Genomic DNA, 19,034 nt, shown 5'->3' with positions numbered 1-19,034 from the left:
AGAAATCTACAGTTTGGAGTGATGCTATTTGACCTCATGTTCATGCAAGCTCACAAGCAGGCATCTAGCTGAATTCTACTTCCCAATTCTTGGTCCAAATTTCGTTTACATTATGGCATTTCAAGCAGACACTAAAGTACTTTTCAAATGTTGTGAAGCTTTCTGCCTTTACTACCTTTTCACGCAGTGAGCTCTAGACCAGTGGTGGCCAACCTTTTCAGCAATATGGCACACTCCAATGGGACAAACAATTCCACAGCACATCCACTTTTATCAACTGAACTGATCACTCATAACCACCCCACAATGTCATAGTGAACCAACAGTGGCCAATCACATACAAGGGACAGGACATAGAATGAGCCACAATTCAGCAATCTGCAACAAAGGAAAATGTTTCCTCGTTGCATGGTCATTAATCCTGCATGCTCAATTTAAATCAACATTCAGACAGAACTTCAGTTTAATCCAAAGCTGTTATATTCAATGCAGCAGTAATTCCAGTTAAAATGCTAATAGGAAATAAGAAAATTTTCAAAAAAAATATAAAAAATGCTGATAGGTATTACACATGAACATATACAAATCAATGCCAACCAGGGAGATCGGATAGAGGTGTACAAAATGATGAGAGGCATAGACAGGGTGGATAGTCAGAGCCAGTGGGCACAGGTTCAAGGTGAGAGGGGGAAAGTTTAAGGGAGATGTCCGGAGGAAGTTATTCATGCAGAGAGTGGTAGGTGCCTGGAACGAACTGCCAGAGGATGTGGTGGAAGCAGGCATATTAACAACATTTAAGAGGCATCTGGACGGGTACATGAATAGAGAGGGAATAGAGGGATGTGGACTGAGTAAGGATAGAAGGTTTTTTTTGGCTAGGGAATAATGATTGGCTTAGAGGGCCGAAGGGCCTGTTGCTGTGCTTACTTTTCTTTGTTCCTTGTTTGAGGAAAAGAAGAAAAAACATATTGTTGCACTGTAATGTTACTGGTGCCTATGCTATACAAAAGCAACCTTTCTTTTATTCACTAAGTTAAACGTCAAATCTAAAAACCAAAGTTGGTTCATTGGAACACACTGTACATGCTTGTAACTACGAGACATGAATTTAATTTCAGAATCTTTAACAAGGTATATATCATTTACTTGCTCCCCTTTAGCATCACATGGTTTGCAGTGGCATCATTTTGTGCAATTCTGTTGCATATCATTGCATTTGAATAACTGTTACATATATTTGTTAGCATTTAAAACAGGTCCCAACGTGGTTAAATAAGAAAACTTGGTGTATGAATTGGTGGTGTGTTTGTATTAACACAGATAACATTTTCACTCATTGTTCCATTTGCATTCTGACAATGCTCTCTTGTATTTTCTCAGACGCTCTTTCTCACACACGTTCTTGAACACAGACTCTCTCTCACATACACATACACTAGCAGCCAGTTCCTATTCCAAACTTTGACAGGGGGATTAGCAGGTAAATGTGTGGGGTTATGGGAATAGGACTTGGGTGATATTGTGGTCGGTAAAGGCTCAATGGGCTGAACGGCTTCCTTCTGTACTGTAGGAATTCTATGATTCAATGAAGAAGTTCTTCCTCATCTTGGTCCTAAATGGCTTACCCCTTATTCTTAGACTGTGATCCCTAGTTCTGGAATTCCCTCAACATTGGGAACATTCTTCTTGCATTTAGCCTGTCCAGTCCCAACAGGGTTTTATATGTGAAATTCCCTCTCATTCTTCTAAATTCCAGTGAGTACAAGCCCAATCGACCCGATTTCTCTTTGTATGTCAGTCCTGCCTTTCCAGGAGTTTCCCTCCTCAGACTAGGAGACCAAAACTGCACACAATGCTCAAGGTGTGGCCTCACCAAAGCCCTGTAATAACAGCAGCAAGACATCCCTATTGCTATACTCAAATCCTCTTGCTACGAAGGCCAGCTTTCCTCACCACACGCTGTACCTACATGCCAACCTTCAGTGACTGTTCCACCATGACACCCAGGTCACGTTGCACTTCCCCTTTTCCTAAACTGCCACCATTCAAATAATAACTTTCCTCCCTGTTTTTAACTCACATTTATCCACAGCATATTGCATTTGTCAACTATTTGCCCACAGTCAGCCTGCCGCCTCTTAGTATCCTCCTCACAGCACACACTGCCATGCAGCTTAGTGTCATCTGCAAATTTGGAGGTATTGCATTCAATTCCTTCATCCAAAACAATAATGTATATTATGAGCAGCTAGGGATCCAGCACTGAACCCTGCAGTACCCCACTAGCCACTGCCTGCCACTCCGAAAAGAACCCATTTATTCCCTGCTTCCTGTCCGCCAACCGGCTCTTTATGCATGTCAATACGTTGCTCCCAATACTGAGCTTTAACTTTGCTCATTAATGTCTTGTGTGGGACCTTTGCTGAAGTCAAGACGTTATCTATGGCCTTGTGCCACTTGAAGAGAATAAGGCTGCTGCTTATTGCTGGAAGTTTCTCCAAGAGATATCTGCTAGTCGCTGCAGCACAGGAACAGGTTGCACAACACATTCATGCAGTGGGGGATGGGGGTGGAGGGTACGTGGTTACTCACCCTCCCACATGGCAGTAAAACCAGCTTCAGATTCCCAGCCGAAGACATGAGAACACAGAGAACTGTTTTCCTCAATTAGCAATCACATTTAAAGAATGCAACACAAATAATTAATAAAACTGGCTAGTCTTTAAATTATTGTTTCAAACTAATTTTAGATGGAGATTGTGGCTAAGGTAACTGAGGTGGGGAGGGAGCGGCAGTTTTGGGGAGAAAACAGGTTTTAAACTCAGCATTTGAGTGGCAGCTGTAGCGCGAGCCTGGCCATCACTGAGAAAAACTGCTGGCTTGATGCAAGGGTGTGTGCGCACAAGTGCCAGTGGCTACGGCACACCTGCACCCTTCTCGCAGCATACCATGTGCCATGGCACAGTGGTTGGGAACCACAGTTCCAGATTCCCAACATTCTCTGGGTAGAAAGATGTCTCTTCAAATCCCTTCTACACTTTCTACCTCTTACCCTGAATTTATGCTCCCTGATTATGGACCCCTCAACCAACAAGAGATTTAAGACATGGGCAGTAGAGTTTTGGATGAGCTCAACTTTACAGACTGTTAGATGTAGGAAACCAGCCAAGATTATGTTGGAATAGATGAGTCTTGAGGTAACAAAGGCATTACTGAGAGTTTCAATAGCAAATGAGCTGAGGTAGGAGAAAAGTTGCACAATGTTATGGAGGTGGAAGTAGGCAGTCTTAGTGATGACACAAGTATGAGGCGGGAAGTTCGTCTTGTGGTGTCAGCATGTTCAAGGGGTTGAAAGGGTTAACATGTGGGTCTATAGAAACAGTGCCACCCAGAAGAGTTGAGGGAGCATGCTCATGGCTTAGATTGAGAAATACCTGGACTTCGATATCTGTATATAGTTGTTTTTCCAATAAACATACCAATAAAGAACAAGATGGCAATTGTGCAGGAATCATAGAAACCCTATAGTGCAGGAAGAGGTCATTTGGCCCATCGAGTCTGTACCGACCACAATCCTACCCAGGCTCTACCGCCATATTGCAGATGGAGGAGGAGAAAATGGGTTTCCGGACCTGTGTCCTTTGTTTGAACAGAGGGGAGTACGATAGGATGAGAGAGGAATTGGCGAATGTTGATTGGGGGAGCACATTGGAAGGTAGGTCTGCTGAGGAACAGTGGAGGATCTTTAAGGAGATCTTTCTTGGTGCTCAGCAGAAATTAATTCTGATGGTTAAAAAGGATCGTAGGAGGAGAGATAATCAGCCGTGGATAACGAAGGAGGTAAAGGAGAGTGTTAAATTACAAGCGGATGCGTTTAGAGTAGCTAAGAGTAGTGGGTGAGAAGAGGATTGGGAGAGGTTTAAATATCAACAAAGAATGACGAAGAAGTTGATAAAGAAGGGTAGGATAAACTATGAAGCTGGGCCAGCGCTTAATATAAAAAAGGATAGTAAGAGTTTTTAAAAAGGAAGAGGCTGACTAGGGTGAACATTGGGCCCTTAGAGGATGAGAGGGGGGACTTAGTGGTAGGGGATGGGGAAATGGCTGAGGCCCTGAATAACTTTTTTGTTTCGGTCTTCACGGAGGAGGACGTGAATAATTTGCCGGGTGTGAGCGATGGAAAGGTGGTAGGAGTAGAGGGCCTGAATGACATTATTGTTACTAGAGAGGCAGTGCTCGACAGACTGGAGGGACTGATTGTAGACAAGTCCCCAGGACCAGATGGAATGCATCCAAGGGTTCTGAAAGAAATGGCGGAGGTGATAGTGGATGCCTTGGTGGTTATTTTCCAAACATCGCTGGATTCCGGGGAAGTGCCGGAAGATTGGAAAATGGCTAATGTTACGCCGTTGTTTAAGAAGGGTGGCAGGCACAAGGCAGGGAATTATAGGCCGGTTAGTTTAACATCTGTTGTAGGTAAAATGTTAGAATCCGTGATCAAGGAGAAAATAGCGAGGCATCTTGAGGAGAATTGTTTGATAGAGCAGAAGCAGCACGGTTTCGTTAAGGGGAAGTCGTGTCTGACGAATTTATTGGAGTTCTATGAGGATGTGTCTAGGGCGGTGGATACAGGGGAGCCGGTGGATGTGGTGTTTCTTGATTTTCAGAAGGCGTTTGACAAGGTGCCTCACAAGAGGTTATTACAGAAGGTCAGGGGGCATGGAGTTGGGGGTAGGGTGTTAGCGTGGATAGAGGATTGGCTGTCAAATAGGAGGCAGAGAGTGGGGGTCAATGGGTGCTATTCGGATTGGCGGTTGGTGACTAGTGGAGTGCCCCAGGGGTCAGTGCTGGGGCCTCAGCTATTTACCATTTATATAGATGATCTGGAGAAGGGAACCGAGTGTATGGTGTTGAAATTTGCTGATGACACCAAGATTGGTGGAACGACAAATTGTGCGGAGTGTGTGGAAAGTCTGCAGAAGGATCTAGATAGGCTGGGCGAATGGGCCAGGAACTGGCAAATGGAATTTAATGTTGGCAAGTGTGAAGTTGTCCACTTTGGTAGGAATAATGGTAGGAAGGATTATTACTTACATGGCGAAAAACTGCAGCATGCTACGGTGCAGAGGGACCTCGGGGTCCTTGTGCATGAGTCGCAAAAACCCAGCTTGCAGGTGCAGCAGGTGGTCAGAAAGGCTAATGGGATGCTGGCCTTCATAGCGAGGGGGATTGAATATAAAAGTAGGGAGGTCTTGCTGCAACTGTACAGGGCACTGGTGAGGCCGCAGCTGGAGTAGCATGCAGTTTTGGTCGCCGCACTTACGCAAGGATATTTTGGCCTTGGAGGGAGTGCAGAGGAGGTTTACTAGGCTGATACCAGAGTTGAGGGGGTTGAACTATGAGGAGAGGCTGAATAAATTAGGCTTGTACTCGTTAGAGTTTAGAAGAATGAGGGGAGATCTCATTGAGACATATAAGATGATGAAAGGGACGGATAGGATAGAGGTGGAGAGGCTCTTCCCGCTCAGAAAGGACAGTAGGACTAGAGGGCACAGCCTCAAGATAAAGGGGGGGCGGTTTAGAATGGAGTTGAGGAGGAACTTCTTTACTCAAAGGGTGGTGAATCTCTGGAATTCTCTGCCCGTTGAAGTGGTGGAGGCTGCCTCGCTAAACATATTTAAGACGCGGGTTGATAGGTTTTTGATAGGCAAGGGGATTAAGGGTTATGGGGAGAGGGTGGGAAAGTGGAACTGAGCCACGACAGATCAGCCATGATCTTATTGAATGGCGGGGCAGGCTTGAAGGGCTAGATGGCCTACTCCTGCTCCTATTTCTTATGTTCTTATATTCACCTGCTAATCCCTCTAACCTGCACACCTCAGGACACTAAGGGGCAATTTTAGCACAGCCAATCAACCTAATCCGCACATCTTTGGACTGTGGGAGGAAACCAGAGCACACAGAGGAAACCCACGCAGACATGAGGAAAATGTGCAAACTGCACAGACAGTGACCCAAGCCGGGAATCGAACCCATGTCCCTGGAGCTGTGAAGCAGCAATGCTAACTACTGTGCTACCATGCCGCCCAGAGAGAGAGAAAAATCTGCCCCCAAAATCTCCAAATCAAACCTTTAAAAACTTTGCAAATCAGACCTGAAAAAAGTCACCAAATCACAAGACTTAAGTAAAACCGTTGTGCATCTCCAAAAGAGCTCCATAGAAGACATGCAAGCAGAGAGGCAGAGAAAAACATCAACAGTTTAGTAAAGACTGCATCAAAGCATATGGAGCCTGGGTAAATTCCATTTTTAATGAACAGGTTTTGATACACCATGCAGTCCATGTTCGAGGTTGATACTTTTACACATGGCCACCGCAAGGCAGCAATCAAAAAATATATATTTGAAATATATATTTCCCCTGGTCTCTGACTCCCACTCCCCATTCTCCTGATCTCTGACTCCCACTCCCCATTCTCCTGGTCTTTGACTCCCACTCCCCATTCTCCTGATTCTGACTCCCATTCCCCATTCTCCTGGTCTCTGACTCCCACTCCCCATTCTCCTGGTCACTGACTCCCACTCCCCATTCTCCTGATCTCTGACTCCCACTCCCCATTCTCCTAGTCTCTGACTCCCACTCCCCATTCTCCTGGTCTCTGACTCCCACTCCCCATTCTCCTGGTCTCTGACTCCCACTCCCCATTCTCCTGGTCTCTGACTCCCACTCCCCATTCTCCTGGTCTCTGACTCCCACTCCCCATTCTCCTGGTCTCTGACTCCCACTCCCCATTCTCCTGGTCTCTGACTCCCACTCCCCATTCTCCTGGTCTCTGACTCCCACTCCCCATTCTCCTGGTCTCTGACTCCCACTCCCCATTCTCCTGGTCTCTGACTCCCACTCCCCATTCTCCTGGTCTCTGACTCCCACTCCCCATTCTCCTGGTCTCTGACTCCCACTCCCCATTCTCCTGGTCTCTGACTCCCACTCCCCATTCTCCTGGTCTCTGACTCCCACTCCCCATTCTCCTGGTCTCTGACTCCCACTCCCCATTCTCCTGGTCTCTGACTCTCACTCTCCATTCTCCTGGTCTCTGACTCCCATTCTCCATTCCCTTAGTCTCTGACTCCTACTCCCCATTCTCCTGATCTCTGACTCCCACACCCCATTCCCTGGGTCTAAGAGTCCCACAGCCCATTCTCCTGGCCTCTCACTCCCACTTCCCGATCCTCAGCTTTCAGTGTCCCACTCTCCATTCCCCTGGTCAGACCCCCACTCCCCATTCCTTTGGCCTTAGATTCCACTCCCCATTCCCTGTCTTGGACTCTGCTTCCTATTCCCCTGGAATAAAGTTGGGAAAAAAGGATATTTTTTAAAAGGCACCTGGGGTCAGAGCACATACCACAATAGGATGCAGTTATTGGGCACAGCTGATACACTTTACCTGGAATGCAGACTGGCTGTTATAATTCCTAATTTCTTTGTTCGCTCCTCGGAATAAAAGGACCCTTGCACAGCTCTCCTGGAGAGGAAAGAATATTTAAATTTCATGTATTTCAAGAAAAGAGCTTACAAGACCATGCAAAGATTATAAATACAAGGAAAATGCACCATTTATATACCTTGAACCTTCTAGGATAGTCACAATGTATATCATATAAACACTGTGGGATACAACATATATATGCACTACGCTACTGTGCGTACCTTACAGATATTGGAATGCAGAACCATGTGTAATTATAAATAATTATAAACACAGTGCAATAGAGAACCATGTGTATATTATAAATACTGTGCACTATATGTACATTATCAAGTCTTAAAACAAATTAATGGAATAGAATCTCACTGAGTCTGACTAATTCTTTCCTGTTACTACAAATTTTTGTTTGCTGTTCTTCATTATTTGATAATTAATTTTTGCATGTTGAGGGGGGAAGTCTATAAATCTAAACATTCATTGCAGTGTTAATTACTCAATTACTTTGGGAGATGTCAAGGGGTCCACTATCTACGAACCTGTGTCAATGTCAGAGGTATCCAATTATTTGTTTTTGGTGGATCTATTAAGCTAAGAGGATTTTATATAGTGCTAAAGGACAAACAGACAGATAATGCAATTCCTATATTCAAAAAGGAAAATAGAAGAAACCGATGGAAGACTAGACCAGTTAACTTAATGTCAATGATAGGAAAGATATTGGAATCATGATTCAAGGATACAATAGAAAGAAATCTGATAACTGTAAACATGTAGCACAGATTTTGAAATGGTAAGGTTTGCTTGAAGAACCCTAGTAAATTCTTTGAAGAAGGGACATAAAAAGTAGATGTGCATAATGCAGTGGATGTAGTACATTCATGGACCTGCAAAAGGTCTTTGTTAGGGTATCACATCGTATGCCCTTGATTAAGATTAGAGCATGTGGCATCAGGGTGAAGTAATAGGATAGATAGCAAACAGCTACAAAAGAGAGAGCGGGAGTTAAAGCTTCAGATTGCAGACTGGCCCAGATGGGGTTCCTGGACCTGCACGGACCAGCTGGTATGGGTATTCGTAGACATCTTCACCCTCTCTTTACAACAATCTGAGGTCCCTATCTGCTTCAAGAGACCATTATCCTGGTACCAAAGAAAAGCCAGGCAGCATGCCCTAATGATTATCATCTGGTGGCTCTTACATCCATCACTATGAAGTGCTTTGAAAGGTTAGTCATGGCACAAATCAATTCCAGCCTCCCTGAATGCCCAGATTCACTACAGTTTGCCTTCTGCCACAACAGGTCCACAGGAGATGCCATCTCCCTGGCCCTGTACTCATCCCTGGAACATCTAGATAACAAAGACACCTATGTCAGACTGCTATTTATTGACTACAGCTTAGCCTTCAACACCATTATTTCTACAAAACTCATCTCCAAACACCATGGCCTGGGGTTTGGCTCCTCCCTCAATGACTGGATCCCGAACTTCCTAACCCACAGGCTGCATTCAGTAAGGTTAGGCAACAACACCTCCTTCAAGATTATGCTCAACACTGGTGCCCACAAGGCTGTGTCCTTATCCCCTTCCTAAGGCCGTGCTAAATTCTCCCTCAAAGTACCCAAACAGGCACCAGAGAGTGGCAACTAGGGGATTTTCACAGTAACTTCATTGCAATGTTAATGTGAGCCTACTTGTGACACTAATAAATACACTTTAAACTTTTATCCTTAATTGCGCGCATAAAACGGTTTTCATTCACCTGGTTCACAGAGGAATTCCAAATGTGGAGGAACAATATGACAGGGAGACCCACTAATTTTATGGAAAATGTACTGAAATAAGGGCTGTGATTCACCCAAATTGGGATTAAGTACTCATGCCAGCAGGAAACCTGTAATGTTTCCTTATGGCATTAGCAGCAGCTAATGATTTTCCCACCTAATGAATGCTAATATATTAATACTGGACCACCCGCTGGCTAGCCCCACTGTTGTGAGATCAAACTGTCATTTTTAAATGGCGACCCAGTCTCCACACTCAGAAATAGCCCATGCCCACTCTCAAAATATAAATGCTGCCCCAACACTGACCAGGGGAGCACTATCAATCCCTTACCAAAGAGGGACATCCTCCTCGCCAACCCACAAATAAAGGGTAACAACTTCCGGTCCCCCACACCCTACAGTCATAAGGGTGACCCAACCCAACACCCTTCACACACCCACTCAGGCCCACTTCCCCCACTCGAAGCCCCATTCAGGCCACCTTCCCAATCACATTCCAGACTCAGCCACACTTCCCACTCAGGCCCTCCATTCAGGCTCCTTCAGGCCACGCACCTTGCAGTGACAACAATGCACTGCTTCCTGGCATCTTGGCAAGACTTGGACCCTGAGGGAATTCAAGGAGGTAGGAGGCCCAGTGGCTATTTGCCCCTCTTCTGCTGCCGGGCTACAGAAAAGGGTCCCTCTGTCTTGGGGTTGGGTGAGCTTAGGCTAGAGTAAGGAATTGACCTCACCATTCTGCCAAGATGCGGTGTCATGGCTAGACTGCTCATTCTAGCCCTGGCAGACCTGAAGATCCCCCAGCAATGTGCATTTCTGGCTGTTAGTTGTGCAAATTCAGAAATAGTCAAATAAATAATGAAGTAGTCAGGTCACTTTAACTTCCATGCTTCTGGGTTACCTGGCAGGATTTTAAATCATTGAATATTCCATTCTGCAGCAGAGATTTTCCTGTCTCCCTGTCAGAAGCAAGCAGGTGAGAGCAGAAGTCCTCTGGCATAGAGATGTCAATTTCACCTCGCGGGCTGTAGTGCTTCTGCCCAGCTGTGTATTCAGCCCCAATTATGCACACAGCTTTGACTTGAGGTTGCTGAGTCTTCACCTGCTGTTTTATGTTCTTATCTTTCCAACTGTTAATCCCTTAAGTCAACATCGGCCCAACCTTTAAATGTAATAGTCTTCAAGTTACTTTAGTTGTATTTATCTAATTTTCTACAGGTAAACCTTAATCTTCCCAAAACTAAAAGTTATTATTTTCTAAGTGAAGCTGCTAGCTTTTTACCTCAGAAAAGTCAGAAAACTTTTGGATATAGCTAGCAACATTGAGGGATTTTCATCTAGTCCCTTGTGTTACAAAAAAAATTCCAATAGACAATGTCATGCTTGTCGTACCCTACCAAACACCCAAAGAAGCATCCACATGCACATTAAAGAGTCCCTTTCATTAGCCTGCATTCTAGCCACTGTTCTAAGGTCAACTCCAAGCAAAGTCTGAAAAAAGCCACATTTTGCAGTTAGGCAAAGAGAGATTATCTGCAAAACAAGCAACACACAATGGGTGGATGGACAACCTGCACGCTAGTGTGTCATGTGCAGTTTCTATTTTTTAATGATGGCAAACTTTTTGAGGTTACAGATGGAAAAATATTTCCTTAATTGTTAGGATTTTGTCGAGAGTTGAATATTTGGTGAGTTTGCACTCTTAATGATGCAACATGGGTTAATACACACACACACACACACACACACACACAAACAGTAAGAACATAGGACAGTCATACAGTCATACCTGTTGCTCCAAGTCTCCAAAAACCAGTCAGGCTCCTTCCCCAGATAAAATACTGTCATACTACATTGCTAACGCAGACTGTCTGCATTCACACAAGCATTGCTATAAAAGAAAACCATGGAAACGTTACATAATCTTTTTTTTCATGAAATCAACCCACTCTTGGCATAAATTTCAGGGCACAAGGGTTGTCACAAGACACACTGTCTGTGGGAAGCATTGCATTGCATTCGCCCACGTGACTTTCAGATCCTTCATCCTTTCTTATTTGTGCTTCTAATCATGTTGTAAATTTACAACATAACAAGAGCTTCGAAAAGCTTTGCAGCTTTCATTCTGCATGTCTGTGCGTTCAAAGTGCTGGATTGACAGAAACTGAATCAGAGGTGTGGCAAAGACATGGGATTATGGATAAAATTGTGCTGAACAGAACGTGGAAGGTTCAGCGAATAGGTGGGCCAGGCCTGAAGTCAGCCTGCTACTCGCAACTTACTAGGTTCCATTCTTTTGCAGAAGGTCCATTGTACTGCATCTAATGTCATATTTTATGTCCTGAGCTATCACTTCATCTGGTCAACCATATGTAATCTAATGCTGGCAAAGTACAGTCTTTTCTGGTAACCCTCATCCACTTTTTCTGGAACTTAATTCATTTTAAAGCTATCTGCAAAATGACATCTTCATTCACTCTGTCACTGCTGCATTAGAATCTAGGACCCAGAGATAAAGATCAATCTCTGACCTGCTGCACCATCCAGAACACATCAAAGAGAAGCTCATTTGATCACAAATGAATCTAAACCGAAGCTATAAAGGGTTAACATTAGAAGCACAGAAGATGCTGATGTTTAAAATGTCAGAACACATGACTGAGAAAAGAGATTTGGGAAGAGGTAAGTTCCAGACTCATGTAGAGGGCCAAACATGTGAATACTCACTGTAAATAAACAGTAATGACTTTGGAACAATAGACAATTCCAAAATCTCCTGCCTCGACCCTGACCACACAGTATGGTCATGATGTGGAGATGCCGCCATTAGACTGGGGTAAAACAGAAAGAAATCTCACAACACCAGCTTAAAGTCCAACTGGTTGGACTTTAAACTGATGTTGTGAGATTTCTTTCTGTTTCACACAAGCAAATGACCCACTGAATATTAAAAAGAAGATCCAGAACTGGCAAGATAACAGATTCTCAAAGGAAGGACAAATTAAAACAAAACTTTAAGATTCACCAAGATAGCCTAACATCACATGAGCAGCTTTTGCAAGCTGAGACACAGATCCTGAGGCTGGACAACAGTAAGCACAGACCCAAAGCAGTAGGGACAATTCTAGGGCTCAGCAGAGGCATGAAATCCACACTAACACTCTCAGCATCATTTCAGAGTGCAGAAGGCTTAGCACAGGTCCAGAACTGGGACAACTGGGGAAAAGGCTTCACAAGGTATAGAACTGCTTCAGGATTAAACAAAAAATATCAAAAAGACCAGGTCAGAAGACTATTTTATGCACTAGGATCTTTTGCTGACAATGTGTTAAGCAAGGAGGGTGTTGATGAAATGTCGACCTCTTAAGAAATCCTGCAAGTTTTCAATCCTTATTTCAGCATTTGTTGGAATTTAATAACAGAGAAGGCTAAATTGAATAAAAGAAAGCAGAGACCAGGCAAAGGAATGGATTTGATCAACAATGGATAGGCTGGCAGGGAACTGTGATTATGGAATCTCAAAGGATGAGGTGAATTGTGACAGAATCATAGTCAGAGTCCCAGATGAAGTATTTTCAGAACCCTTACAGACAAGAGAAGGTTTATTACTAGTAAAAGCTGTACAGATGGCAAGGCAAACAGAACTCAAGAAGCAGAGTAGGGCAAGTGTTCGAATAGAAGAGGCCCAATGGAGAAGATCAAGTGAGGTCATTCAGTTTGTAGGCATAAAAGAAAAGACATGTCAAAGATCGCCAACATATAGAACGGCATGTCATCCACAATTTTGTAATATTTTCTGTGTGATGGGAACAAACTGCACAAGGGAGAAAAATGTCTAGCAGTGGGGGGAGATACATGGGTTAGGTTGATTGGCCATGCTAAATTGACCCCAGTGTCAGAGGGATTAGCAGGATAAATATGTGGGGTTACAGGAATAGGGCTGGGTAGGATTGTAATCAGTGCAGAGTTGATGGGCCAAATAGCCTCCTTTTGCACTGTAGGGATTCTATGAACCACAACCACAACTATCGTGGGAAAGATAAATTACACTGAAAACAAGGATTGGAGTAGTTAACACCGTAGAGTTTAAAACTAGATACAGGTGCAGATGTTTCTGTTTTATCAGACAAAATCAAATAGCTCATAAAGATTACATTTAAACTTTCATAGAAACATAGAGACTAGAAGCAGGAATAGGCCATTCAGCCCTTCCAGCCTGATCCTCCATTCATTTTTATCATAGCTGAATATCGAATTCAATATCCTGATCCCCCCTTTCTCCCATATCTATTGATCCCCAAAAGCTATATCTAATTTCTCCTTGAAATCAAACAACATTTTGGCATCAACTATATTCTGTGGCAGTGTATTCCACACATTCACCACCCTCTGGGTGAAGAGATTTCTCCTCACCTCAGTTCTAAAACCCTTTATTCTCAAACAATGACCCCCAAGTTCTGGACTCCCCCACCATTGGGAACATTCTTTCTGAATCTACCTGTCTAACACTGTTAGAATTTTATAAGTTTCTATGAGATCCCCTCTCATTCTTCTAAACTCCAGTGAATATAATCCTAACTGACTTAGTCTCTCCTCATACGACAGACCTACTATCCCAGGAATCAGCCTGGTAAACCTTTGCTTCACTCTCTCTATAGCAAGAACACCCTTTCTCAGCTAAGGACGACAAAACTGCAAACAATACTCCAGATGTGGCCTCACCAACACCCTGTACAATTGCAACAGAACATCCCTATCCCTGTACTCAAATTCTCTTGCTATGAAGGCCAACATACTATTTGCATTTTTTACTGCTTGTTATATGTGCATGCTTACTTTCAGCGACTGATTCACAAGGACTCCAAGGTCTTGTTGTGTATCCACCTCTCTCAATTTACACCAATTCAAGTAATAATCTGTCTGCCTATTATTGCTACCAGAATGGGTAACCTCACATTTATCCATATTATACTGCATCTGGCATGCATATGCTCACACACTCAGCCTGTCCAAATCGTGCCGAAGCAACTCTGCATCGTCCTCACAGCGCATCCTCCCATCCAACTTTGTATTATCTGCAAATTTGAACATAATGCATTCAGTTCCCAATTCCAAATCATTAATATATAATGTGAACAGTTGGGGTCCTAGCATCCTGTGGAACCCACTAGTCATTGCCTGTCAATCAGAAAAAGACTTATTTATGCCAACTCTTTGCTTCCTATCTACTAACCAGCTTTTCATCCATCAAGACATTATCTGCAAGCCCATGTGATTTAACTTTACATAGTAATCTGTTACATGAGACATTGTCGAAAGCCTTCTGAAAGTCTAAATAAACAACATTCACTGGTTCTCCTCAGTCAATTCTACTAGTTACACCCTCCAAAAATTTATCAAGCAGAATTTCCCTTGTGAAAATCCTTGCTGACTTTGTCTGATTGTACCACTGCCTTCCATATGCCAAGTTAAGAAATCTTTAATAACAGACTGTAGCAACTTCCCCAGTACTGACGTTAGGCTTACTGGTCTATAGTTCCCTGCTTTCTCTCTATCCCACGTTTTGAATAGCAGGCTTACATTGGCCACCCTCCAATCTGTAGGAATTATTCCAGAGTCCAAAGAATTTTGGAAAATATCCGCCAATGAATCTACTATTTCCAGAGCCACTTCCTTAAGTGCTCTGGAATGAAGATTATCAGAACCTGGGGATTTATCCACCTTAAATCTCATCAATTTCCTCCAAACCATTTTTCTACTAATGCTGATTTCCTTCAGCTCCTCACTAAAACATGTTTCTTTCAGCACTTCTGGTACATTATTCATGTCTTCCTTTGTGAAGACTGATGCAAAGTACAAATTTAATTCCTCAGCCATTTCTTTATTCCCCATTTTGAATTCACCATTTCCGACTATAAAGGGTCTACATTCATTTTTGTCAATCTTTTTCTCTTTACATATCTATAGAAACTTTTACAGTCAGTTTTCATGTTCCCTGCTAGCTTACTTTTGTATTCTACTTTTCCCTTCTTAATTAATCCCTTGGTCCTCTTTTGCTGAATTTTAAACTGCTCCCAATTCTCAGGCCTATTGCTTTTTCTTGCTAATTTGAATGCTTCTTCCTTGAATCTGATATTATCTCTAATTTCCCTCGTAAGCCATGGTTTGGCCAAATTCCCTTACCACTTTTGCACCAAACAAGAATAAATAACTTCTGGAATTCACCTATTCATTCTTTGCCTGCCATTGCCTGTCCACTGTCTTTCCTTTCAATAATGTTTCCTAGTCCATCACGGCCAACTCATGCCTCATATATCATAGTTACCTTTATTGAGATTCAGGGCCCTGGTCTCAGAATCAACTACATCATTATTCACTTTGACAAAGAATTCTGTCTGCCATATTATGGTCACACTTCCCCAAGAGTGAAAAATGATCTCCCAAAATAAATATCAAATTACAAGGTCCTGGTGGGATAACTTTAAAAGTGAAATGATGAAGCTGAAATATACAGACTGGGAAACCTTCTAGCCTCACTATGTCATTTAAAAGCAAGAGTTTTCTCTACCAAGCAGAAAGGCAAGCCTAAAGCTGAAATTATTCTATAAAGTGGACAAATTTGCTGGTGAGATCAGTACATTTCAAAATGAATTGCCAAAATTGTTTGAATTAAAGGCCAAGTATGAAATCACTCAATGGGCTGGAGCTAAACAAATTTGCCTCTATACACCGAACTAAGTCCCTCACCCACTCATGCCAACAAAACGATGTTCAGGAATCATTATATCTCAAAGCCAAATGGCTCTATAAGAACTGGCAGGATTTCTCCCAAATAAATAAATCAGTGGAACATGAAATCCACCCAATAGTCTCAGTGGATGAAAACCTTGCCAAACTAGCCAAGAGTTCTTTTACCAAATTGGATGGGAATCAGGGATTTTGCTGACGCCTCTGGACAAAGAATCCAGATTGCTGACCACTTTCATAAGAAGAAGTCTCACAACACCAAGTTAAAGTGCAACAGGTTTATTTGTAGTAAACGCCACTAGCTTTCAGAACTGGCTGTTCCTTCATCAGGTGGGTATGAGTTCTAGTACATAGACAGAGCATAGCACAGTACAGGCCCTTTGGCCCTCGATGTTGTGCTGAGCAATGTCCAAACCCAAGGTCATCCACTCCCTATCATTCTGGTGTGTTCCATGTGCCTACCCAGTAACCGCTTGAAAGTTCATAAAGTGTCCGACTCCACTGTCACAGCAGGCAGTGCATTCCACCCCAACCATTCTCTAAGTAAAGAATCTACCTCGGACATCCTTTCTATATCTCCCACCATGAACCTTATAGTTATGCTCCCTAGCAACAGCTACATCCACCCAAGGAAATAGCCTCTGCATGTCCACTCTATCTATCCCCCTCATCATCTTATAAACCTCTATTAAGTCACCTCTCATCCTCCTCCACTCTAAAGAGAAAAACCCCAGCTCTCTCAACCTTTCCTCATAAGACCTACCCTCCAAACCAGCAGCATCCTGGTAAATCTCCTCTGCACTCTCTCCAATTCTTCCACATCCTTCTTATAATGAGGTGACCAGAACTGCACACAATATTCCAAATGTAGTCTCACCAAGGTCCTGTATAGTTGCAGCATAACCCCATGACTCTTAAACTCAAACCCCTGTTAACAAAAGCTAACACACTATAAGCCTTCTTCACAGCTCTATCGACTTGAGTGGCAATCTTCAGAGATCTGTGGATATGAACCCCAAGATCTCTCTGCTCCTCCACATTCCTCAGAACCCTGCCATTTAACCTGTAATCTCGCATTCAAGTTTGTCCAACCAAAATGAATGACCTCGCATTTAACAGGGTTAAACTCCATCTGCCACTTTTCTGCCCAGCTCTGCATCCTGTCAATGTCTCTTTGCAGCCTACAAGAGCTCTCCACCTCATCCACAATTCCACCAATTTTGATGTCATCAGCAAATTTACTAACCCATCCTTCAGTCCCATCTTCCAAGTCATTGATAAAAATCACAAATAGCAAAGGACCCAGCACTGATCCCTGTGGTACACCGCTGGTAACTGGCCTCCAGTCTGAAAATTTTCCCTCCACCACCACCCTCTGCTTCTATGAGACAGCCAGTTACTTATCCAATCGGACAAATTTTCTTCTATCCCACACCTCCTTACTTTCTTCATGAGCCTGCCATGGGGAACCTTACCAAACGTCATACTAAAATCCATGTATACAACATCAACTGCCCTACCTTTGTCAACACACTTAGCTACCTCCTCAAAGAATTCAATCAAATTTGAGGGGCAGGACTTACCCCTCACGAAACCATGCTGACTATCCTGGATTAAGCTGCATCTTTCCAAATGGATATAAATCCTATCCTTCTGGACCCTTTCCATTAACTTACCGACCACGGAGGTAAGACTGACTGGTCTATAATTACCAGGATCATTCCTATTTCCTTTCTTGAAGACAGGAACAACATTCACCACTCTCCAGTCCTCTGGCACAATCCCCGTGAAAAGTCTGACAACACCAGGTTTTAGTCCAACCTATTTATTTGATAATATACTCACAAGCTTTCGGGGTTAGCCCCTTCGTCAGGTGAATGGAGAGTTCTGGCCTCAGACAGAGCATATAAAGCACAGACTGTTTAGAGATTACTCATTAGAATGCGAATCCTTACACCTAACCTGCTGTTCAAGACCTGAAGTGGCTGATAATGTGAGTGGAAGGAGCACTGATCACAGTTTAAAGAGATGTGTATTGTCTCCAGACAGTACAGTAAGTGAGGTTTTGCAAACCCAGGCAAGTCAAGTCAGACTTTTTACTACCTTCACACCTATCCATAATCTGCTTTGCTATTTCCTCCTCTACAACTCTATTACTATTTGGGAGCCTATAGAAAACTCCTAACAACGTGACCGATCCTTTTCTATTTCTAACTTTAGCCCATGTTACCTCAGTAGGTAGATCCCCCTCGAATTGCCTTTCAGCAGCCATTAAACTATCCTTGATTAACAATGCTACTCCTCCACCTCTTTTACTGCCTTTCCTACTCTTACTGAAACATTTATACCCAGAACTGCCAACAACCATTCCTGTTCCTGTTCTAACCATGTGTCCACAATGGCCACAACATCATAGTCCCACGTACCAATCCACGCTCCAAGTTCACCTACCTTATTCCGGACGCTCCTTCCATTGAAGTAGATACACTTCAACCCACCATCCTGTTTGCCTGTACACTTCTGTGACCTTGATACCTTCCTCAGTACCTCATGACCCTCAACACTGGCTTTTGGACTACAGCTCATTTTCCCATTCCCCTGACAAATTAGTTTAAACCACAAACAGGGCATTCAAAGACACAAACTCAATTTATATGAATAATGGTTGGAATGTGAGTCTCCACAGTTAATCAAGTCTTAAGGGTACAGACAATGTGATTGGAGAGAGCATTAAGCACAGGTTAAAAAGATGTGTATTGTTTCCAGACAGGAAAGTTAGTGAGATTTTTCAAGTCCAGACAAGATATGGGGGTCACAGATCGTGTGACGTGAACCCAAAATCCCAGTTCAGGCCATCCTCTTGTGTGTGGAATTTGGCTATCAGTTTCTGTTCAGTGACTCTGCGCTGTTGTGTGTCGTGAAGGCCACCTCTGATCTTCTGGTAAGCATTCTCCTAGGCAGCCTTCACAAAGAAGAAGTTGCTCTTGAGTCAGTTTGTATGTGTCCTCAGACTT

The 19,034-nt window shown here is 43.3% G+C and overlaps 1 protein-coding gene across 1 annotated transcript in view; it reads right to left on the bottom strand.

Moving 5' to 3' along the window:
- The window catches only part of shank3a (SH3 and multiple ankyrin repeat domains 3a), an 823,427-nt gene that overhangs the window by 555,704 nt on the left and 248,689 nt on the right, over positions 1-19,034 (bottom strand). Inside the window, exon 8 of the mRNA XM_080207556.1 lies at positions 7,446-7,523. Coding sequence (XP_080063682.1) covers positions 7,446-7,523 — 78 coding nt within the window. The remainder of the gene's footprint in view (positions 1-7,445; positions 7,524-19,034) is intronic.

Source organism: Carcharhinus amblyrhynchos, chromosome 19, assembly GCF_965287045.1.
Source record: "Carcharhinus amblyrhynchos chromosome 19, sCarAmb.v2.hapA, whole genome shotgun sequence".
Taxonomy (NCBI): domain Eukaryota; kingdom Metazoa; phylum Chordata; class Chondrichthyes; order Carcharhiniformes; family Carcharhinidae; genus Carcharhinus; species Carcharhinus amblyrhynchos.
Note: the sequence above shows the minus strand (reverse complement) of the source record. Positions and strands in the feature narration are given on the sequence as shown.